Source organism: Salminus brasiliensis, chromosome 24 (assembly GCF_030463535.1).
Source record: "Salminus brasiliensis chromosome 24, fSalBra1.hap2, whole genome shotgun sequence".
In the NCBI taxonomy this organism is placed as follows: domain Eukaryota; kingdom Metazoa; phylum Chordata; class Actinopteri; order Characiformes; family Bryconidae; genus Salminus; species Salminus brasiliensis.
In genome coordinates, this window is record NC_132901.1 from 18,870,928 (window position 1) to 18,896,518 (window position 25,591).

Sequence of the window (25,591 nt, forward strand, 5' to 3'; positions counted from 1 at the left end):
TGGAGTAAATAAATGAATGAAATCTTGGGTCAATGTATCAAGGTATGTGACCCTCAGTAAGGACTTTTGGCTGCCCAATGGGCTAAAGTTCAGGTGCCTGTTGCTTTGAGCTAGAAGTCCAGACCCCTTTTTTCTATCAGTTAGTGAATGAGTTAATGCTACTTTCTATAACTTCCCTAGTTTAAAATAGTTCTGTTAACAATTCTTTACTATTGCTCATCGTCAGTAAGCAATATTCACTTTCCCTTCAGTGCAGAATCAGGTGGATGATGGTGTTGTGACTAATTAATAATAATGATATTACTCAATATTCAGTGTGTTTCTAAAATAGCTTTAATGTACTTTTGTACTTTCCCAGTCCATCGGTAAATAAACACCGGAAATACTTCAGGCAGTAGTTTTAGTCAATGTCTGGTAAGTGGGACAAGGACTGAACGATACTGCAGGTTAAATTTAGGGAGAAGATTGTGTGTGTGTGGGGGGGGGTGGTGTGTAATCTATATCTTGCAGCACTTATTACTTAAGCTTTAAACAGATATATAAAAAGCAAGTCATGATTTAAAAAAAAGTTTTATTATTTTTTGTGACGCTGACAATGTTGTTTTATAACTATGCAAAACATCTTACAAAACAAACATGTGCAAAGCCAAGCCATGGTAGCTGCTCCCACTGTAACAGTATAGTACAGCATCGTCTGTACAGTCTAATGGTCGAGTCATTTATCCATGTACAAAAAAAAAGGAATGGAAAAATTAAGTAAATGGCACTCCAGGACATTCTTTACTACTGTAAAAACTCTGGCACTTCTTCAAAAGTCTGCTCGTCTTGTTACTCACTCTTACCAGCAGGAGGCGAAATTGAGCAGACTCAATTAATAAAAACCCCACCCTACCCAAACCAGATCGTTCCGAATTAAAACCAGCTGTTCTGACTCCCTGATTTTCTGGGGAACAGAAATCAGAGTTTAGGCACACTGAACAGTTTATGTTCCAGCCTGTTCTGGCTTAAAGGAACACCCTGGCATTTTCAACTTAATCTCCATCTGCTGCATCTGTTCACACTTGCATATCACAGACAGTTGTTTTAATGTGTTACATGTCCTCCAAAAATACATATTTGATTGAGAGTCCACTGTAGATACACACCTTGTCTTGAGCTTATGTTCAAATAAATCCCCAATAAATTCAACTGAATTTTAACTTGACTTTAACTTAACTTGTTTTATTAAATGTAAAATGTAACTTCATGACACCTAAAGCTAATTTAAAAAAATATTTTATCTCTAACTTTAAATTTCCTACCCAATCCACATTTTTGTGAACTCTGCCCATCTCTAGGAAGCTGAAGACTAGCACATCCAGCAGTCTCTTCAGATACATGTGAAGTCAGCCACCTCTTTTTCCTGAACTGCTTTTCCTGACAGCCAAATTGCTGAATCTGAGGAGGAAGTGCCTTCAGCCCACCTCTGATAGAGCAAGGCCAGTTGTGCACTCTCAGGCTCCGGCTGCTGATGGCAAGCAGCATGACCCGGGACACTGGCAGCACTTTAGTCCGCTGGACCACTCTGAGCCCCCTGCTAACCTAAATTTTAACCCACCACCTAAACATCCTAAAGCTAACATTGACTGTAACTTTAACCCATAATGTGTTTACAATTAAAGCATAAATAGTAGAGGACTATCAAAATACAATAAGGCTAAATATTGTCTGTGGTCAATGAAGCTATGCTACAGATGCAGGAGGTGCAGATTAGACTGAAAGAATTCCTAAATAATTCCCTTAAAAGAGGAAAAATCTTTTTACTATACATTTTCCACCCTCTGGCTGTACACTTTTACCTCGTTTAAAGTCAACAGTCCTATTAATCACAAAACCTCAAAATAAAAAAAAATAAATAAAAATCAAACTAAAATCTAAATTTATTACAAAACTGAAATGTAAAAGTGACCTAAACTAAACTTTAAGTAACACCAGTTATTTAACTTCTGAAAATCAATGAGATACAGAGTGAGACAACTGTTACACACTACAGTCAGGAAGGTAAAAAGAAAAAACCTTTAAGAACGCAAAGATTAAGATAACCTATAAAATCATATATATATATATATATATATATATATATATATATTTTTTTTTTTATATATATATATATATATAAAAACACAGAAAAGCAAATGCAAAATGTATAAGTGGAGCACATCTAAAAACCTGACGCTTAAATAGTAATGCCTTAAGCAACTTGAAAATCTCTCCGTCTCTCACACACCATAAGTTACTAAGTGGCGTTTAGAGCTGCAAAATATAATTTGTTAACAGTTGCCGCTACATTATATTTAAAAAAAATATATATAGTGATAGCGGCATAACTGGCTATGTTTACTGTAGCAATCCTGACCATCAGAGTTTAATTTCAAAGGCGTGTTCCTGAATAACAGTGACTAAACAAATGCGAGTAACTGCAGTTAAAATAATGCCCTCTAATAATCATGGCACTTTAGTACAGTCAGGTTCATAAGCATCACCTCATTAGAATTCAAATGAAGCAATAAAGATGACTGAAGTGTTGTAGACTCCCAGCTTTAATTTAATGGGATTAACATTGACATTAACCATTGCATTAAGCGTTAAACATTACAGCCATCAGAATTCTGTTTTTGTGTCGTGTAAAAATAAATAAGCACAAAACCTTTATGTTCATCGAGTGTCACGTCAAGAACACCCCTGAGGAGGCTGGCATTGTCAAGTCTACATTCAATTTAAATACATAGGGTTTACTTCTAGATGCAAACCACTGGTACTCACAAAGAGAAAGGTGAGATTAGGCAGACACAAAAAAAAAAAAACGAGTGTGGAGAAGGAAAGAAAGGGTTTTTCATCTGGAGAATATCACATTATCCTGTCAAACATGGTGGAGGTACTGTTATGAGACCATCATAAATGGCTGTCAGTGGAACTGGGTCACTGGTGTTTATTGATGACGTGGGGTCTGATAAAAGTAGCAGATTGATTTTAAAGTGTGTAGAGCTGTACTTTCTGCTCAGATTCAGCCACATTCTGCAAAAATTACAGGGTACACAGAATTGGAAGACATAGGGCAAAAATACCCAAAAGCAGCAGCTGAAGGTGGCAGTAAAAGCCTAGCAAAGAATCTCAACAGAGGAAACTGACAGTTTCGCCAATGATTTTTGAGCCTGCGAAAAATGAAATGTCTAATTTCTAAACAATTGATGCAAAATTGTTGGTAACCCTCGAAAAAAGCTGAATGTCAACACTTCAATCACATCTTCATTGCATGAAATTTTACGTGAACCCAACTGGATATTGCAACATGTAGAAATCCAATCTAAAAACATGACACTTTGTCCATTTGTCCATAACCCTAGTGTTGCCTGGGAAGAAAGGTCCAGCATCTGTAACATGACTGGCTTTACTAGCATGATTTTGCATGCTGACTTTAGCATTAGAAGAATCATTCATTCAGTATAACTGCAATACAATAGAAGCATGCTGCAGTTCTAAACGCCATCAGCAAACACCTGAACCATTTAACACAAAAATATGAGAAAAGTGCCCTTTATCTGCTGTCCTCCCTTTAAATCCACTCCAGCTGCCTTATCTTACAAAATAACGAGTGGGACAAAGGGCAGGGCTGTTGTCTTTCTCAGTTCTGACCTTGCAGGTCACCTAAGGGGTCAGCCCTGAGCTAATTTATAATAACCTGAACGGTAGGTCTAGCTCACCAAAATAGATCACTTGATAGAATTCATAGTCATGTTACACTGCATTCATTGCAACACATACATTAAGAAACACACGAGTCGACTCTCCAAAATCTGTTTTTTTGTAAGGTTATGAAATGTAGTTAGTCATTTGTGAGCGTTTCTGTTGGTCCAATAATCATGAAATGTTAACATAGTGTAGAGAGAAGCTGCTCATGTGATGTAAAGGGGAAAATGGAAATAACAGAGATACATTTCTTTAACAATATACTTGCCATTTTGCATAAGCAAGCTTTATTTCTACCCCTCCCCAAAAAAAAACAAATTCTGCCGCTAAGCTGAATGCAAGTAAGACTGCCTAAAAAATAAATATATAATATATAACAGATCAAGTGATTTACAGCTGACCTACATACAGCCTTTCATTTTCGACCTGATTGTTTGTGTGTGTCTGTGTATATAGTCAGTAATGTTCCCTTTTAAGCTGAGAGTGCTCCCGTCAGCGTGAAATAAACAGGTTTGAGAGATCCATTCACTTCCACTTTATAAACAGCTATAGTTTTCTACATCGTTCGCTCTTCCTCTTTCAGACATAGCCCTGAAGAACAGGTAATGCTGACGTTCAAAAGGTTGTGAATGTTCCTGAGCCGTTTGCGTAGTTAGTGTTAGTCAAGTTTTCAACGGGACGCTCCAAATCAGCTGGGCTAAACACTCGTCCCTTTATTTGTTTCCTTTCCTACAGTTGTGGGCGAACGTTCACATTCACTCTTTATTGACATGGACATCAATGATTGCTTTGAACTGCTCTTTTTCCCCCCATCTGGGACAGAATGAGTGTTTACGGTGAACAATATACACAATATGTCCAAATGTTTGTGGACACCCCTTCTAATAAATGCATTCTGCGACTACTTTAAGTTGTCTAGTACCTGTAGAAGTAAAAGTACAGACAACAGAATAGAACTCGAAGCAAATAAACATAAACCTACTGGCACCATGCTGCCTAATGCCAGGTCTGGGCTAGAGGGATATCGAGCCCTTCAGGATTGAGCTGTGGAGCAGTGGAACTGTGTTCTCTGGAATGATGGATGGTGCTTCATCCAGTACATTTGACCTCACTAATGCTCTTGTCGCTGAATGCAATCCAATCCTCACAGCAACGCTCCAGAATCTAGTGGAAAGCCTTCTTTCCTGGACAGTAGGGACAGCCACTCCAAAAAAGCAGTTTTTTTTAATACCCTTGATTTCAGAAGAAGCAATGAACGAGCAGGTGTCCCAATACTTTAGTCCATACTGCTTACACACACTCTCTTGATTAATTCTGAGCTGCTGAAAGTTCCAAAATGTTTTCTAGTTCCAGTGATCACGACTGATTACAGCTGGTAGCTGGTAGTTTCTCTGAGCCCCACATAAAACAGGGAATGTTCGGCAGCAGTCATTGGATTCACCAACACAAAGTACAATGGGAATGTCAAAAGAAGTCAGAGCGAATCTGAGAAGAATGATCGTAGATGAATGTCTCTTGAAGCCATTTGTAAACAATCGCAGATTACAAGGTTATCTGTTCAAACAATGGAAAAGAAGACCCAACCCATCACTCTCAGCTGAGAGGAATTAGGTTTGGATGGTCAGGAACGACCCAAGAACCAGCCAGGTCTGAACTGGAAGCTGCTGGAACCCCAGTGTCACTGTCTACAGTTTACACTGCCTAGGTTTTACATCACCATGGACAGAGAGAGGCTGTCGTCCAAGAAAAGAAGCACCTGCTCCATAATTAACACCTTCAAGCTTCAAAAAGGCTTCTGGAGGAAGGTTTTATGGTCTAAACACTACAAGCATGGTGGTGGTAGCATCATGCCCTGGGGCTGTTTTGCTGGTGCATTGCACAAAAGTGGATGGGATAATGAAGGGGGCGGGTGATGTCACTGATTCTGCCCAAGAAGTAGAACAGTTCAAAGGAATCACTAAAAGCAAAATATTGCCATGACATTCATGTCCATGATCTGTAATGATGTACCTTCTCTGTTACCATAGTGATGGTCACTGTGGCGGTCCCTTTGAAGGCAATAGTACTTAGCACGAGTAACACATAAAAAAAAAAAAAATAAAAAAAAAATCACAAATTTGATTGTTAGAACATCGACACATTTAAGTATTATGGTTCTTAACTGGCTCTCACCATGGACGCATACCGTTTTTGGGAAAATCTTGGTATAGAGCCTTCACATTGTGTTCAAGGTTCTACATACTACAAAACATGGTTCTTTAGGGAGCTAAGAGTGGTTCTTCTACAGCACCACTCCAAAGAACCAATTCTGACACTATTTAGGACTATTGTGAAGAGTGTAGTCAGAGCCGGCAGTGTTCATAAGCGTTACAGTTCCAATTGTTTTGAAGATGATCTTAATGATGGCGAAGGCTGTCTCCATTCCTTTAAGTCATCCTCACCATCTCCCTTTTTCCAAAGATGCTTAGATCTACATGCTACTCGAAATGCGGTTTCAGCCACATCAAACATGGCCAGCAGAACATTCCAGAGCCCTTTCCAGCTCTATCTATCTTTTTTCTCCTTCGCCATGCCAATTCCTCTGCACTTCTCCAGCGATGACGATGCTCCTGCCAAAAGCAGAATAAGGCCTTCTCTTCTGAAAAAGTTCTGATGAGGAGGCGTCTCACCTTTCCTATGGTGTGAATGGAGGGTACAGCATGAGCACAGGGGGTTTGGAGGGAGAGCGTTAGAGTAGGAGAACTATGGCTAGACGAGAAAGCGCAGTAGGAAAGAGATAGCAGCTCCCAGAGAAAGACCCAGAGCCAGGAAAAACGTCATCAGAGCTCCAGCCGTCTCTCCGTCTTTTGGAGCCACCAGCCTGGGAGACAGATCAGGGAAGATGAAGCAAAAAAAAACAAAAAACACTCATGAGGGACAACGCACTGCAGCATATTGCAGAGATGTGTAGGACTGTGTAGAGCTGTGCCAATATTCCATTGGCAAGAACTAACCATTACAATAATTCTCCAATCTGTGATCTTACAAGACACACCTATGCAAGAATACAGAGACGTAGATATTACCCTTATTATAACTATTTTTATAGCCTTCATCATAGTAAGCTATAGTAATTTTTTGTCGTTGCCAATTGTAGTTAGGAAACGTTATTAGTTTAATGCAACTTTGACAGGCTCATTACCTGTTTTATAATTATTCATCCAATTTATTTTACATTTTTTCCTCCCCAATTTGGACGCCCAATCACCCAACCCACTCATTAGGACTCCCCCAATCACTTGCAAAGCTACCAGCACTAGGAGGATGAAGACGACCACATGAGAGTCTTTTGAACGGCCTGCTGATGCACCATCACTGGGCACAAGCACAGTGCCTGATCCCCAGTTCTGATAAATCAGCAACATCAACAGATGTATGTGATAGCCAACAGCACATTTAAGATTGATGTGGGGAGAGAGAGCATCAAATTCTAGAAAAATAATGAAATATGGCATAAATGGAAAAACAGCAGCTACGAGATATATGTATATATATATAGAGCAATGTTTTCAATAAATAAATGCCTGCCATTGTACTCACTGTGGTGCATAAGACATGGAGAGGCAGACGCAGTATCCGCTGGAGACCGAGAAGAACATCATGATGATGACAAATAACGCATCGTTGGAGAAGAGCACGGGGAGGAACTGACGCTCCTGAACATTGCACAGCATCAGCAGAGGCACGAAGACCACCCGACTGACCACCAGGATCGGAAACAAGCGACTTTCTTTAGGAGGCTGAGATACAGAGAGGAGGAGAGGTTAGTCAGTCTACTAATCTAAACCCTATAGAATCCAACCCTATAGAATATCATAGCAACTGCCTAGCAACCACACAGCAACACCCTTGCAACAAAAAGCAACTCACTGTTCTTTAAATCAGTCCCCCACCTCTACATCTCATGAGGAGGTCATAATAAGGTCACAGTTTACACAACATGATGGTCAAACCCAGCTAGTCAGGTACATACAGTGAAAGACATCCAAACTAGCCTCATATCCCCCCTATAACCCCCCCTTTATTTTCCCAATAAGCTCTGTCACATCAGTGCTGCAATTACAGAGAGCCAGGAAGCACTTAGCTCCTCCCAGCAGTGGCTTGATCTCCCTTTAAAACAGCCATATATGGCTGTGGACGGTGGTTCGGGACACTGGAAACGAACCGTTATCTTCTGTATAGCAATAAACGTCTGCTCAATTCTGTACAATTACAGCACCTTCTCCCATGTGACTCTGCTTTAGCTACGCAGAGACAGGGGTGCGTGTGCTCTTATCATTGGGTCTAGTGTGTGAGGAGTGTGTTAGTTGGGATGTTATATTGTGTGTAGTTGCTCAGTAGTCATGTGGGTTAAGAGAGTTTTTGTTCTGTGAATGAGTTCTGCAGATGTTGTCAAACAAACGCTTCTGGTGTGTTTAGATAGATAGAACTAGGCCTGCACACAGGAATAAACAGAGAAAGCGAAAGAAGATCATCTGGTGATAAGCAATGACTGTAACTCACCCACTGTACGAGAGACGTGACCGTTCTTCCGGTCCAGTCCATCAGGTTAAAGATCAGGAAACAACACACAGGGATGAAATAACGCTCTGAGAGAGAGAGAGAGAGAGAGAGAGAGAGAGAGAGAGAGAGAGAGAGAGAGAGAGAGATTAAAGCCTAAATTCACAAGAACATGCAGACAGGTGACGGGTGATGTTTTATACATTGCAGCTGCCTAACAACCACAACACCATAGCAACAACTTAGGATACCACAATGGCTGTTATTTTTAAACAGTAAACAGAGTCGAGTGAACGCAACGGTGTCTCAAATTCAGGGTTTCTCGATGTCTCTTAATATCTTTGTGATAATACACATCGCATCCAGAGTTACGAGACTGTGAAGACCGAAGACCGGTCGAGAAACCCGCCTTCTGCCTCTCGCTGTGTCGAATGTGTGGATCGCAGTGTTTGGTGTGAAACTGACCAATGGACTCGTCTTTTACCTTAAGCTGTAAGCCGCTGGATTCGTATGGTTTTGTGGGAGCTGTAGTGATTTCGAAGTATCGCTATGGTAACTGTAGTCATGTTTGAGCCCTTCCTCCCACCCTTCTCCTCCTCCTCCTCCTCTGTCTCTTGTCTATCTTGTTGACTTATTTATGGCTCATTTTTATCTCTCTTTATTCTAAACCACTCAATGTTCTGAAAATTGTGAAAATTAAGTGTTTGACCGAAATTCTGATTTTAGCATCTTATTTCATCAGAGGAAATCATGTTGGGTTGGACAAGGCTGGTGTGTTGGCACGTTTGTGTGCTTCAGTGTGTAGAAATACAGTTTCCGGCGTAATTAACACATTACAGGCTGTATTGACTACCTCAGGGGGGCGCTATATGGAACTAGATGGAACAACCTGTAACTTACACGACTGTCTGTTTAAATCAAATGAAAAGAACGTTGCCCCTACCACCCCCCACCCCCCCCTCCCCCCCGCCCCGCCCCATTGCACCGCAATGCGAACTGCAGCGTGAATTGAACCGTTACACCCCTCGGGTAAAGTGTGTGAATAGGTGAGTGAGCATACCCCATTTTCCTGGGTAAACAGTCTTCACGTCCACTGTGACCGCTGGGAAGACAGATAGAGTGACCGTGAAGACGAACGTTACGCAAAATGCCATCACCCAGATCTACAGAGAGAGAGAGAGAGAGAGAGAGAGAGAGAGAGAGAGAGAGAGAGCGTATATTCACTGAACAATGTAGACACACCATTAACTATTAACTGTTGAACAACATTAACTTTAATGAAAAGGAATCCAGGAAGGACCACCGCTGACCAGTACGACTTGGTGGTCTCTTCTCAGCTTAGCAGTTCCACTGCTCCAAAGCTCAATGCTACAGGGGGGCTTTTATACCCCGTAGCCCATAACTGGCACGGTGCCAGTAGGTTCATGTTTATCATGTTTATCTGCTCCAGAGAGAGAGTGTGTGTCTGTGTGTGCGCACATTTGCACATCTTAAAGTTGCTGAATGCAATGTGGGGGTGTCCACAAACATTTGGACACAGTGTACATGGTAGGCGTCGCTAATAAAATGCCTCAAGAGGGGAGCTACAAAGGAAGTGAAGCAGACACACACACACCTTTTTGAGCACCTCCAGGACAGAGCTTTTGGTCTCTTTAGCTTCAGCAGTCTCCAGACGGACGAAGGCTTGCTTGCCACCATCACCATCCTCACTGGCCGAACTGCTGGGGTTTTCTTTGGCTACAGATCCGTTGGCGTGACCGTTTAGCTCTGTGCTTTCCTGAGGCGTCTCTATCAGAGAGAGAGAGAAAGAGACGGTCAGTCAGTCAGTCGGTCGGTCGGTCAGTCATCACACTGAGAAGAAAGAATCTCAGTTTGTTTATGAGCTAAACTGACAGTAATAAACCAACAGTGCAGCACTGTTCCTTAGCCACTGTGGAAACAAAGGCTGCCTTTAACTCCTCCAGACGGGCGGACGCAGCGTGACCGGGGCTGAGATAATGTTATAATAAAAAGTAATCAAAGCCAAAGTGAATGAGTGGATTATGGCACTGTGCTTGTAAACCAACATCAAGACAGCGCTTCCAGGTTCTGAATCTATAAAAAGGCCTAAATGTGTGCTAGCGAAGAACAGACAAGCTTAAACCTGCTGTCCACCATGCTCATTTTGATGAAACACTAATGTGAAGAGAAAAAAAAACTAGCTATAACTACAGTACATATACTTGTGAGACCATCCTACATTATCAGTTTCTCTGGTTTAACTATTTATAGACAATGCGTTTACATAAATTAACATGAGCATTGTATTTCATAAACCATGGACAACATTTCCCTTAAATTCCTAATTAAAACATTGCTATTTAGAGCATTTATTTGCAGAAACAACAACTGCTCAAAAAAACAACTGCTGAAATAATGCAAAGAAATTATTATAATAATTATAATGCAAAATAAGTTATTCAAATTTAAACACAGTACTAATATTTGAACTTTGAGAGCATTCAGAAATCACTATAGTGAAATATCCTTTACTGCCAATCACAGCTTTTATGTCTTGGCAGGCTCTCCACTAGTCTTTCACATTGCTGTTGGGTTTATACCATTTACAGTATGCAAATTCAGGTATCTTGTGGTCTCTTATCATTGGTATATATATATGTGTGTTAGTAAGTTCGACTGAAAACCACATGACACTAACCTGTAGGCAACAGCTGGTGTGAAGTGTCCACTTCATAGTTCTGACTCCTGTTCAGATAATACCTGGCAAAGTCCTGAAGACCAATACAGAAAGAGCTGTTTACTGTAAAAACCATGACTTACAGCACACTGTAATGACCCCATAAAATTAGTTCGTAACAGAGCAAGGAAACACGCAGTTATTACCATATCTAGTGGAAATGTACTGTATAAACACCAACGTTGATAAGAACAGCCAGCACTAATGCTGCATTCCATTCAAACTGGGATGTCAGAATCTCTAGAGAGAGTCCCAGGTAAGGAATTTCAACTGGAACCCCCGCACAAGTCATAATAAATGAAGAGAGTTCAAAATGGCCAAGGTGGACGCATCATACATTAACAGTAGTAACAGCAGCTGTATTACACAGTTTACTGAACTCTAAAGCACGTCTAGCTGTTTGTGTTGCATAGTACTGCCCAACTGCTGTTTGGATGCGCAACTTGGCGTATAATGCGTCATCAACTGGTATCGCTGACAGTTCTAACCTGGGGCAAGCTAACAATACTAATCTGGGACATCAAAATTGGGACATTTTACAATCAGATTTCTCACAAAACACTAGTGGTCTGTCAAACCAGTTGTGGTAAACTTTTAATATCGAACTATTTGGGGAAATTTTTTGTAATAGTGTACAATTGTCTGAAAATTTTACTGGAACACAGTCAACTTGGAGATGACGTCATTCCCAGCTCCGACAGTTGATTTCCGAGGTAAATGGAATGCAGCATGATTAAGAAAAAAAACAAAAAAACATGGCACACACCAGTTTGGGCAGCAGTAGGTAGCTGATCAGGGTTACTAGAGTCCCCACGCATGGAGTGATGAAATACCCCAGAGCCGCAGTCTCATCATCCGTTTCACCTGTTGTATTCACACACACGCATAAACAGGTGTATCAATATAGCTCACACTAAACAGAGATATTAACAAAAGTCACCGAACTGTGTGTGAGGGTATGTGCATAGGTGTGTGAAAGTTTGTGGTGTCTTGGACAGTCATTTTGCTTCTACAATCTGAAACTAAGCAAAATCGATCTGACTGAAGTTCAGATATTCAGTTCAAAAGTAATTGGACAATTGTCTTATAACATGGCCTTGCCCTGGCCTGTTGCCTCATTATGCCATGATAGATTAAGGACAAAAAAAAAAAAAAATGACAACAGCACAGCCATATCAGAACTCAGCTCAACTCCATTATCTGCTCCACTCCCCATATAGGAGCACACTGCATCCATCGGTTTCTCTACATACTCTGTTAGCCTCCTTTCACCCTGTTCGTCAATGCTCAGGACCCCACAAGACTGACCACCACAGAGCAGGTAGTATATGGGTGGTGGGTCATTCTCAGTATTGCAGTGACACCAATGTGGTTGTGTTAGTAGTGCGTGTTGTGCTAGTACAACTGGATCAGATACAGCAGTGCTGCTGGAGTGTTTAAACACCTTAGTGTCACTGCTGATCTGACAACAGTCCACCATCCACTCAACGGCATCCTGTGAGCACTGATGAAGGACTAGAGGATGACCAACACAGGCTGTGCAGCAGCAGATACAGAGCTTCTGTCTCTGATTTACATTTACAAGGTGGACCCGCTAGGTAGGAGTGTCTAATAGAGTGGACAGTGAGTGGACACAGTGTTTAAACACTCCAGCAGCACTGCTGTATCTGACACACTCCTACCAGCACAACACACACTAACACACTCGCCACTACCATGTCAGTGTCACTAAAGAGCTGAGCATGACCCACCACCCAAATACTTTCAGCTCTGCAGTGGTTCTGTGGGGTTCTGAACATTGAAGAACAGGGTAAAAGGAGGCTGATAAAGTATGCAGAGAAACAGATGGATACAGTCTGTACTTATAGAACTACACAGTGCTCCTATGTTAAACCAGGGGTGGTTATAATATTCTGATATGATTAATATGACCATGTTTGCATTTTTTTGACATTATAATGATCATGTTTCACGGCCAAAAACACACTTACTGCTGCACAGTTACAGTTTTAAGATCTTTGCTCAGTACTGTATGTTTATGTCTTCCAGTCTGTGAGACTCACTTGCGATGGCAAAGAGCATGGCAACAGCAGCGAAGGTTCCTGCCAGGCCTTGTCCACTCATAAAAACAGCACTGTACTTCTGAGGCAGCAGCCCAACCAAACCAAACAGACTGCCCTGCAGCACGGCGCCAAACGCTACACAGCGCGAGAGAGAGAGAGGCAGACAGACAGACAGACAGTCAGTCAGGTAAATCCACTTTTTGAGTCTTGAGTCTTTAGTGTTTTAAACAGCACAACTGGCACAGTCACTCACAGTTGATGAACCAGATGGTTGCCATGGTGATGGAGAAGAAGCTGTCCTCCTTCATGGGAATCTTCACCAGAATAGCTGTGAGGATGAAGAGGATGAGGATGAAGACCAGGCTGCCCGCTATCCGCACCTTCTCCGAAATCCTGGTGAGAAAAAGGGACGGCCAGGTTGCAATGGGTTAAACAGGGTTCAGTGCTTTTTAATAATCTGGTGTTGTTATGGAGCTTAGACCGGTGTGTGGTCACGTGTGTATAGACGTGCAGCTCTGAACCAAGCTTGATCACTAAACAAAGGACTTAGAAAACGTGTACAGCTGGCAGAGCATGTGTGAGCAGAAGGCCGTTAGTGACGGAAGTTACTCTTGATGAGTCAGCAGGGAGGAAACACACACATTAGATGAACACACAACCAAAGTATTCTGTGCTCATTCAGAGGTAACATGGTACCTCAACCACAGCAGTTACTCAACAAGTCATATTACCTACAGAATAATTCCCCATTTGCTTCTCTATAATAACCCATAGTTGATGAATAACCCATAGTAATTATGCAATAATTCATAATAGTTGATTGACAGTATTTATGCAATACTTTATAACAGGTAATACACAGTATTTATACAATTATTTCAGTTAATTTACAGTATTTATGTATTCATTTATAATAGTTAATTCACAATAATAGATAATTCATAATAGGATCATTCCTAGTAGTAATGAATAATCCACAATAATTTAACAATTATTCATAATGATTACTGAATAATTCAGAGTAATTATGTAATAATTCATAACAGTTCATTTACAGTATTTGTACAATATTCATAAAAGTTACTGAATAATTCCTAGTATTTAATGAATAATCCACAGTAACTATGTAATAATTCATAATAGTCCATTTACAGTTTTCATGCAATAATGTATAATAGTTAATTCACAGTAATGAATAATAGTTCATTTACAGGATTTATGCAATCATTCATAAGTTAATTCTTAGTAATATGCAATAATTCATAATAGTTACTGGATAATTCCTAGTAGTTAATGAAAACAATAACTCATAATAATTACTGGATAATTTACAGTAATTACACAATTCAGAGTAGTTACTTAAATCATAGTAACATAACAGCTCTTAGTAACTAAATAGTTTATTGTAGTTACTGAATAAGTTAAAGTATTTACTGAAATAAAAAATAGAACTACTACTATAAATAAATAATTAATAGTAGTAATTATCCTTTTTTTTTTACAATTCATAGCAATTACTGAACTTTTCATAGTAGGTACTTCAGTATTCATAGTAATTACTAAATAATTGGTAGTTCATAATAGTAGTTCCTCAATAAGTAACGTTATTTAAAACAATCATTACTGATAACAGATACAAAATATTACAAAATATAGTATATTTATAATAATTAAAGAAAATTAAGCCCTGCAAGATTAACAAACAGATCTGAAAAATGATAAACTCTACAGGAGAACCAATAATTGGTGGTGCTGTCACTTAACGACGGCCTCTTACCGCGGGTAGAGGATGGAGTTGAGGAGGGTGAAGAGCAGCAGGGGCAGCTGGGACAGTAAAGTCATCCAGTTGTTGAAGTAATACTCCTTCTTGGCAGTAAGCGTTCCGTTACTCCACTCAGACGTGTTTAGTCTGTTGTTGAAATACTGTTCGAACAAACAGATACTCAGAGTTGTTAGACACAGTGTTTAGTAGACAGTTTATTAGGCACACGCTGCCACAATCATTTCCATTTCTACTGTGTCTGTGTAAACGTACAAAGTGCACCTTTAGTATAGGATTATACTGAAAAACCCCTAACGCACACACACCACACAGCGTGTGTATGAAATCACCTGAACCTTCAAGAACCGCATTTCACCATTTTCATTATGTCTTTTCTGAAGCAGTCCAGTCACATGAGACATTCCTTGAACGAAGACACACAGTATATCACAGCTAAATCCCACTACCACTGCAGAGAAGCCCTCGGCTAAGGTGTAAAAACATCACACGTTCAACCTTTTGAGCTGAAACACGGGGGGCTTGGCAGAGATTAAATAAAATCCCCTTTATCAGGAAAATGCTTGACCCTAGCAAGTAACGACCTCGCTAATCCATAAAAACACAGGTGTCCGTCAATAACGCTCAACATCCACACAATACCAAAAGACTGGATCAGCAGGCGAGTTCCTCTGACCTCATTTCTACAGACTATGAGCATGTGTAAAGCTTTTCCTAAAAAAAAAAAAAAAACACAAGCCCTCTTTTCTCAGGCAAAACTGAGCGTCACTAAGCACCAGCGCATAAACAGTTCTTATTACATCTGGCAAACCATGAAAACACAGGCTTTGTGGGTTTGGACTTTGACTTGATGTTAATGCTGTTGTTGTTGTTGTTGATGTGTTTTTTTTACCATGGAGGCAGTCATGAAAAAATTCCATGGCAGCAGTGTTCCTAGTCCGAGGATAAAGAAAATGATTCCGACCAAATAGCCGCTGTTGGAGGAGAGATGAGAGAAAGGATGGGTTAGAAGCATTAATAGGAGAACAGTTCATTACTTAGTTACATAAACAGTTAATATACTTAAATATAATGAAGGCCAATTCATCAAAAATTATTCAGAACAGACCATTTAGAACCTCAAACTGAATATGTCTTGCTCATCAGTTATTATTATTAGTTTTAAATCATTTAGTTATCAATTTCCCCACTGTGAGTGTTTGTGTACTACCCCCTTAAAAACAGTGTGTGTGTAGTCATGCCACTCCGCCCCGCCCGGTCTGCAACATGGAAGCAACATGGAGGAGAACTCAAACACTGAGCCAATTTAGCAACTTGAACAGCTTATAGCAAAGAAAATGCTGTGTTCGTCACCCATTACAATAATCGACAATTAAAATAATCGCCCATTTAAAAATAAATAAATAAATAAATAGGCTACTAAAAACCGCCCATCAATTAAAATAATCTTCAATTAAAATAACCGCCGATTAACATAATCGCTCATTAAAAAAAAAATCACTTGATAAAATAATAATCAATTAAATTTACCACCCATTAAAATAAACGCTTGTTAAAATAATTGCACATTGAAATTGTTCATTAAAGTAATCTCAAATTTATCATAACTGAGAAAAAAATTTCACTATTAGTGATATGGAAGACCCCCTCATAAGTGTAATGTATGTAGAGTGTTGTGTATCTAGGTATCCATGCTGATTTTTGTGTTTGGCAGCATCTAGCTCTGAGTATCTTTTAGACTCTAGACTGTACAAACTAGCTAAGGGTATAAGCAGTAAGTAAACAGTGCACTTGTGTAAGTTGCTCTGGATAAGAGCATCTGCTAAATGCCTTAAAATGTACAGATTTTAGGTCATATGGCCATAAGGCAATAATGGTAAAAAAAAACACAGAAGTTCTCATAACCGAATGTCCTCTTCTCCACAACCCTAAACAAATGAACTTATTTGCATCGCAATACAAAAGGACAAAGTCTGTTGGTTCAGCAGAAACCGGCCAGCACTGAACTCACCGGTCCGTCGGTGCACCTTCTTTAGTCCTCATCGTCTCTGGTGTGAATGTGGGCAGCTGGAGGTAGAAACAGAAGATCAACATCAATGCTTAACTTCTAATAAACCAACAGCAAGCTTCTCAAAACACACTAAAGATTCCAGCAGGCGCAAGTTTAAAGGCTCAGTCAGCGAACAGAGCTTTCTGCTGTACTGCAATTAAACGGGCGGATCTGCCAGATCTTCTAGTCTGACTGAAAGCTTCGTAAAACAAGTCTGAACCTTCAGCACTCTACATTCAAAAAGGCTAACCCCTAAACCCTACCCCCTTTCTCCATGGATACCTACATACTTGTTCAGTGCAGAGGTTTTAGGCACCTGAGAGCAGAAATGTCTCACCCTGAAGAACTTGTTGAGATCTTTTAGCTAGTCTGAAGAGCAAAGCTTACCCCATTATCAGCCAGCACAGCGTGGACGTGGACCAAACCACTATAAATATGATGACTATAACTAATACCAGACTCCATGAGGAGAGCTTTGGAGATGTTTTAATGAACACAGTGATGGAAAACCACGACTTTCTGTATGAATATTATTAGTGTTTATTCTAATATTAGTGTTTTACTAAGTGAATAAACACTTACTGACCAGCAGCTTCTTGATTCAAATTTTCACAGGTTTCTACACCCTTTGCACAGTACCGTGTATATCGTTGCTGTCCAATAAATCCATATATCTTTACAAATAGTGACCTTACAAGAGAAGGCAAAGATGTCCTTAACTTTGAATAGAAGTCAATGTAAAATAACAGCTTATTCCAAGCAATTTAGAGCACTTCTATTGGTGCATTCATCCAGACGTATTTACACAGTGTACAGTGCAGCTACGGAGCTCAAACCATGGAGAACTCTGTTGTGCGGTAGTGTGGTACAGTAAGCTGAACAGCTGTTCTGGTACTTTGGGAGGGGCAAAACGAGGTGGGACCTGTAGGCCACGTCTCCTTAAAAAAAATAAAAAGGGCAGAAAACATGTTGAGTACACCGCTGCTCCTTCAAGCACTACAAGTAATCCTTCTTCATGATGCAGCTTTCAGGCTGAAGCACAGAAGCTATTCCAAATTACTTCTGCAAAAATTCAAATGCAATCTTGCCCGGCCACAGGAATCACTAATGCACCGGCAGCAAATGCCACAGCAGCCACAGGGGTCTTAAAAAGAGATGCACTAGAACCAGCAGGCCTTGTGGTCATGCCGTGTATCACTCTATGCCCTTCATCAGTATTTTTTTTTTGTTGGGGGGTGGGGTTTGCACCTAATCTGCATATTGTTTAGGGATATTAATGTGGAAGCATGCATTTGATTTATTTATATTAACAGGTCCCCCTATATTAGCAGCAGTTGAGGTATGGACTCCACAAGAGCTCTGAAGGTGTCCTGTGGGATCCTTTAAGTCCTGTGGAGGTGGGACCTCCTCCATTGATCACATTCTTGAACCTCAGGTGCTCATAACCCTGTCATTGCTTCACCGGTTGTCCTTTCTTGGGGCACTTTCTTTGGTAGGCACTGAACACTGCATACCTCTGGGTGTCTCAGATTCTCATGCTTGTTCATGTTTCCTGCTTTTAACACCTTCATCACCTTCTGAAGAACTGACTGTTCACTTGCTGTCTGATATGCATCAATGTTTTGTATTTCACCAGGCAGTGGTGCTAATGTTATGGCTGTATATGTGGATCTGTGTATGTGTGTACATTACTACAACATGGACCAAATAACAAAGCCAAGCCAACATACTCTCACGTAAATGAATCAGAGTTTTAATATTTATGTTAAATTCTATTATATAATATATATACATATTTAAAAAGCTAATTTTTTAAGTAAAAGTTACTGTAAACTGAGTTATAAATTCTCTAAGCGTTTGTGCAGCCAGAAGTATCAATAGTGGTAGAAACTCCCTTGTGCACACTGGGTTTGTTTTTATCAGGGGGTCAGAGCTGGTGTCCTTGGGATAAAACAGTTCCAGGAAACTGATCCAGGGTCCAGGGTCAGCAACGCAACCCCACCTCCCACAGCATTTTTTCCCCCACTGTGAGGGAAAAAAAACACTTCCAGTATCTAAAACCTCCCCCAGCGTTTGATGCTACCAGTGCTGTGAGGGCAAAGCTACAGTGTGCTTACTCCTTGGAGGAGAACACTAACTGCCTGTTGTGTACCTACCTAACAACTGATCACACTAGCATCCTGTTGAAGGCCGCCCTACCCACCGAGAGAGAGAGAGAAGCCAGTTTTGCTCTCTCTGACTCCTGGCAACCCTAGACGGCCGTGCCACTCAGGCGCCTCTTACCAACAGCATTCCTGGAAAGCCCTAGAACCACGGCATTCGCATGCTCGCATTCCGACTGTGATTGTTTGCCGTCTCTGTGAAAGAGTCACATTAGCCAGTGATTGTTTTTCCTAGAGACACGCACTCATTCTAAATGCAGTGGTCAAAAAGCTTGAGCAAACATCTCCCAGAGCTTTGTTCTGAGAAGCTCCATTAACCATGACGTCAGCACGAAGTCACCTGAGCCCAGCAGTAGTGAGGTGCTTAGGTGTCCGGTGCAGGAAGCCCGTCCCGTCCCCCCGCTACTGTTACTCAACAGTCTCACTGGCTGCTCGCTGAACAACACTGAAGACAAATTCCATTCAATTACGCTGAAAACAACTGGTAGCTCTGTGGGGTTGCCCCCTGGTTGATGGCCAGTGCCACTCTGCTCTGAACTAGGGATGCATTGATCGTGGGAACTGTGGGACAAAGCAGATAATCAATACTTTTAATGCGTGTATCTGCCAATGCTGGAACACAAACATTTAGAAAATGCAGCTAAGTGAAAGTAAACAACAGTACTGCACGTATGGCTGATTTTACTACTGCTGATGTACAATGCAGCCATCTTGGACTTTGAACTAGGGGTTTGTGAGGCTCTCCCGACGTTTTACCCATAACTTAATGAAATACAGCAGGCGATCGTCCAGGATAAGCATTTCCACTCTGCATGAATACCGCCACTGTTCTGGCACTGAGTAGTGTAGCAGCTTTCCCCCAATTTCACATTCATCACTGCATCATTTTAAACTCCTGCCCCAAATGGTCCAGCTACGATCCACACTGGCACACGCATACGAGAACCAGGAGGCTGAAGGTTGTCCTTTCTCTCGTGTTGCCGACCTTTTGTTTAAAAACAAATAAACATAATTTTTATTGGTGTTTAACGGACGCTCAGCTCACTGTTCATGTGGGTTAACCCAAAGCAAGTTCTTTGAACAAGCCATTATTCCTGAGCTGAGCCAGAGGCCTAATCACACGTGAAAGATTCCTAGAAACACAGAACATTGCTCCAGGCCGACATATCTTAAGTCAACAGCATTCTCAAAAGCGTTTTTCACAGCCAGGGGCAAATCTGCTTCTGCTCATCCATTCTACTGAAGGCCTGAGCGCCACTCACTTTTGAGTGATAATAGTGATCAATAATGGAGATCAAGTCAAAGTTCTTTAGACCTTTAAAAATGTTCCTCACACTTTATGGAACCAAAAGTGGTTCTTCTGTGGCATCCCTCAAAGAACCATTTAAATCTGACCCTGGTTTGTATACCCTCTGGACCAAGGGGGTCTCTGGGGGGAGATCTAACCGGACCTAACTGTCAATCAAACCTAACTGTCAGGTGTACTCTGCCAACCAGCTCCACCAGCCTGGTGTTAATCCGGTATACTGTCCAGATAATCACCACAGCTATGAACAGATGCCATCTCTGCTGTTGCTCCATGTTAAGCTGCAGAGAAACACTACACTAGAAACACTCGTCCATAACTCAGCACCTTCTCCTGATATTTACTTTCCTCCAGCATTCTGTGTGTAGCCATATAGACTGCGCATAGTCAAAGCCATAAACTCAGCTTGTACAAAAGGGGGAGGCGGACAATCGGAGCCGTAGGATGGATCAGAAAATGCTAGAAGTGATGTTGTGCATGTTGTGCTACCGTCCCAGACAGGTCTCACCGAATAGCAGAGAAAGCGCTCCCACGTGGTTCGTTGTGACGCACTTTGGGGCCATTGAAGCTTGAAGGGCTCTTGGTACGCATCAGGTTTTGACCATTGCCATCAGGTATGGAGGGGCTGGTCCATTTCTGGCTCTGTAGGCCAGCGTCAGGGTTTCAAATCTAATGTGGGCAGCTACAGGAATGCTGACACTCCAAAATACTAGGAAAGTTCATATGGATTAACAGTTCTTAAATTGCTTGGTTGGTCATCCGTGAAGGAGGCCTCTTCGTAAACCTGACGGCGCAGCAGTGAAACGGGACGTGCAGCCTGACTTCTTAACCTCGCTTTTGTACAAGCTAACAGTTTTCAAATGGGTCCACACAGAGCCCAAACACTGGTTCCTTGGTACACACAATCATCAATCCAAGGAATAGGTGCTCCCAAGACGTTCTGCTCAGAAGGCCTTGAGTGTTTTCCTTGATCTGAAATGCACAACAGCTCTTCTAGCATTTTCTCATCCATCCTACGGCTCCGATTGTCCGCCTCCCCCTTTTGTACAAGCTGAATTTATGGCTTTGACTATGCGCAGTCTATATGGCTACACACAGAATGCTGGACTGGTTGGAAGCAGAGTGCCCCTTCATTCAAAGCAGGATTTTTTTTTTCATGCAAATGAGAGGCATGGGAAAAGTCTCCATTGGCCGATTCCCTATCCTGAGAACAACACTAATAAACGTCCTCACAAATGAGAGAAGTGTTGCTGTAATTTATACAGCATTTTAAAATGTCAGCTGCTCGTTACGTTGTGTGAGAATGTCATTTTACCAATAGAAACGGGAGCGGCCGTGGCCTAAAGGTTAGAGAGGAGGGCTTGGGAACTGGCCGCTGGTTCGATTTCCCTTGTTGAATTCCAGCAGGAATTGTTCTCCAGAAAAATTCTCTCTCTTTCTCACCACACACACCAGTACACTCCATCCACCCACTCTTGGCTGGGAAAACTCTCTGTAGTAGTGAGAGTGTGTGCGCATGTGTGAGTGAAAGAGGAGAGAGGGGGAGGAAGGAACTGCACTGGTCTGAATGAAGAGACTAAATAGCGCTGACCTTTCTAATACAGGCTTCACACACTTACACCAGTGTGTGTGTGTGTGTGTGTGTGTGTGTGTGTGTGTGTGTGTGTGTGTGTGTGTGTTGGGGGGAAGGGAGGGCCAGAGGAATTAATTAGGCTGTGGTTTCAAGCAAGAGTGTGAGAAATAGACAGCAGGTGCCATTCTTAGCACAATAGTTACACCAATGTGGCAGCAGACGAGCTACAGTTTACAGTGGAAAGTGTAAAACTGCAGTCAACTACTCTCATATGGAAGTGTGTGTGTGTGTTGTCCAACAATATATTATATATGTCACACAAATGTAACAAATACAACAACTTAGGCCTATTTCAAATTAGTTCACTATATTTGGCAAAAGTATGCGGACACCTATGCTAGCTTTTAAGACACCCCATTCTAAATCCATAGGCATATATATGAAGTTGCCCCCCTCTGCAGCTCTAACATCAGTGCCGGCTTTTCTGCACTATGCTCCTCAGCAGTTGGAGACCCCGCTCTACAACTTTTCTTGTGGAAACAGGTTGCTGTGCTTCCTTACACTTCTCAATAAAACCACTCACAGCTGATGGTGTAATATCTAGTAAGGATGAAATTTCATCAGCTGATTTGTTGTTGCAACGGTGGCTCCTATTACACACAGTACCACGCTGGAAATCACTGAGCTCTGCAGAACCACCTACTCTTTCACTAGTGTGTGTAAAGGCAGACTGCATGGCTAGGTGCTTGATTTTATACAGCTGTGGCAGTGTCACTAAATAAAATGCCTCAACTCAATGATTCAGAGTCCCAATACTTTTGTCCATATAGTGTACGTTTCTTATATTGTATATCAACATATACAAACACGTATAATATATTATGTAACAATATATGAAAGAAAGCTATTAGTCTCACGAGACTCAAGGTCACCTTGTCCAACAGTGAAACTGCCTTGCCTGGAATGATGGAGCTCCTTCAAATACCTTAAGGATTAGTTGGTGTACATTTGTGCTCCAGAACTGCCAACTGACATCAATACCTGACCTTCCTAATGCTCCTGTGGCTGAATGCAATCAAATCCTGACTGCAAAGTTCCAAAATCTAAGACCAGAGACTATAACTGTGGTAAAGGAAGGGACAAAACCTCGAGTTCAGAAGAATTGTTGGTGTCTACAGACCTTTGGATGCACCGTGTAGCTGCACTTTCGTTGTTGACCTCTAATATTAGTCTTTAGCTTTTTCTGAGAGTAAGACAAAAGAGCACATAGCTCTTCAAACCAAAGCTAATATCTCAAAGCATGTAATTAACATGGTCACCTTCACAACAGAGCCACTTACCACTGTGGGACTCGATCCAATATAGGTCTAACAGCAATGGCTAATCTAGGGCCATTATCCTGCACAGCACTCAGCAATGGCTAATCATCTGTTATCTGTAGCTTGAGGCCACCAGCGGGCTAATTTCGTCCTCTATTAGGCTGGAACCACACAGACACTCAGACACACACAAGCAAACAGACAGACAGGTGTTCCATCAGTTTACACAGCGTACCCTAAATACCCAGAGTCTCCAGATTAGACGACAGATTGGTCAGTCTGGCAGCAAGAGAAGCACAAAAGCTGCATTCAAAAGGGACGTAGAGCTGAATTAATAAGATCATTCCAGCCCTACCTGTTTAGTTTCTGCATGCTGTAAATATATGAACTGCACTAGCACTAGGTCTCGCAGTACACAGTACACTAAACCACACATGGCCTGCTCTAGTTTTCTTACTAATTACAGCTCAGTCTCACTACTTCTGACCTACGGGTGTTAAAATATTCTCGGCCTAAAGAAGAGGAATGGTAAAGTCCAGGCTGTCTGCATGGGGCTCTACTGCAGACGTCCTAAACCTTCCACTGGATGCTACAGCTAGATTGTAGGAAGGGCTGGGCGATATGGTAAAAATACTAGATCACAATATTTAAAGACATTTAAAGACAAGAGATTCTTAATAAACTACTATTTAGATACCCTCTCGTTATGAATACAGTGATTTCTAATCAACATCCACTGCACCTTATCTAATTAACCCAGTCTAATTACACTGCTGGTAATGAAACATGCAGTTGATCAGGGTTTATTAAGCACAAACAATATCCTCAATATGTTTTAGAAAAGCACATCTTGTATCAAGATACCGTAAAACATCGTCATATCGCCCAGCTCTACTTACTTAGGCCATCGTTAATCATTCTTGTTCCAGTTCTTGAGTCATTTCTATTTCGGTCGGGTCTATTTACTCTCAGAGGCAGTTCTTTCTTTCTAGGCTTTATCTAGGCTTAAGTTCAGAGCAACATTCAGTCTCATTCAGAAAACATACAATTATTTGTATGTTTGATTATTCACGTTTTTAGAAACCAGGTCTATTATTATTATTTTTATTTTTATGCAGAGCGACTTACAGGATTACTCGTATTACAGAGGTGGACCAATGTAGTGTTAGGAGTCTGGCCCATAGACTCTTATTGGTGTAGCGCAGCATAGTCACCCAGACCGGGAATCGAACCCCAGTTTCCCACAAGGTGTGACAGCTCAGTGGCAGGTTATCTGTTGTTATCTGTTGCCTGTTGCGCCACACCAACCACACCACCACTGTTAGCCCTTAGCAATGCTCCAGCATGTGAATTATAGCTGAAGGCTTCTCAGCAGCTATGTGGCAGAAACCTGTAGCACCAGGTCTGAATGTCTAAATGTCTAAAAATGCCTGAAAACCTCTGAAACACTGAAAAACTGGTTTGGAGACTTAAGCTTTTTGTCTGTGTGTTTTTTTGTATTCGGAAAAAACATATTATACTTTTTAATTTTTAAATATTATTTTTTATAAAGTTTTGTATACTTTAGTATGTTTTTTTTATTTATTTTTTTTTTAACACATTATTTATTAAAACATTTTTCTAACTAAAAAGAAAACAGAGGTATGTAAACCGTGTTCATATACACATTATTTATTTATTTATATTTATTTTTAATATGGCGGGACACTTTCCTCTGCATTGCCAGCTGTCAACTGACACGTGTTGTGCTATATGTAAATATATAGCTAAATGTTGCCAGATAATCTAAACCCCACCTCCCCAGGACTTAATAACACACCACAGACTTAGCTATAGTTAGGTCTAAATAATTAAAAAAATCTGCTCCAGTAATGACCTATAATCCCTTCATTGAAATGCCTGTAGGCCAGCTCAGTTTGTCCTCCCCCATAGGAACAATGAGGGACACGAGGACAGCACTGAGCATCACAGCGTCTTAACAGCCTCGATGATCGGTACAAGGACTAATATGCTTATTAACGATAATAATAACGATCATAATTGATCAGCTCTGAGCGATGAGAGCTGCGAGCGGAAGAGACTTAGCTAACCAACCATATGACTGCAGGCAGGCAGGCAGGCAGGCAGGCAGGCAACACCAGGCGACATCCACCCATCATCCTACAGCAGTCATAAAACCCTCAGCTCGGTCTGTAATGTTTAAGAAGTCAGGTATCTGCTCACCTCTGACACTCAGTCGTTCATTACTACCTCCACCTTCTCCACCTTCTGCACCTTCCGCAGGAGCCGCTCCACTCTCTCTACTCGCCACACTGCGGGGACAAAACCCGGGCGCT

General features: G+C 41.3%; 1 protein-coding gene across 1 annotated transcript; it reads right to left on the minus strand.

Annotated features, from left to right (window-relative positions):
• Window positions 1–554: 554 nt before the first annotated feature.
• LOC140546716 (equilibrative nucleoside transporter 2) lies at window positions 555–25,591 on the minus strand. Its single transcript, XM_072670099.1, has 13 exons — window positions 25,479–25,591; window positions 16,857–16,912; window positions 15,738–15,819; window positions 14,843–14,988; window positions 13,319–13,458; window positions 13,066–13,200; window positions 11,769–11,866; window positions 10,964–11,036; window positions 9,881–10,053; window positions 9,326–9,428; window positions 8,269–8,354; window positions 7,306–7,505; window positions 555–6,586 (listed from the first exon to the last, which is right to left on the minus strand). Exons 2-13 carry the CDS (start codon window positions 16,886–16,888, stop codon window positions 6,475–6,477), a joined length of 1,380 nt encoding a protein of 459 aa, XP_072526200.1. The 5' UTR covers window positions 16,889–16,912; window positions 25,479–25,591; the 3' UTR covers window positions 555–6,474.

What these genes read in the sequence shown, in the direction of transcription:
- LOC140546716 (XM_072670099.1), bottom strand. Translation starts at nt 16,888, where the DNA reads ATGAGGACTAAAGAAGGTGCACCGACGGACCG. An exon ending in CATGCTCTTTGCCATCGCAA is followed by an intron (nt 11,867 to 13,065) that starts GTGAGTCTCACA and finishes TGAATACAACAG; the next exon opens with GTGAAACGGATGATGAGACT. An exon ending in TCACGTCTCTCGTACAGTGG is followed by an intron (nt 7,506 to 8,268) that starts GTGAGTTACAGT and finishes TCTGTATCTCAG; the next exon opens with CCTCCTAAAGAAAGTCGCTT.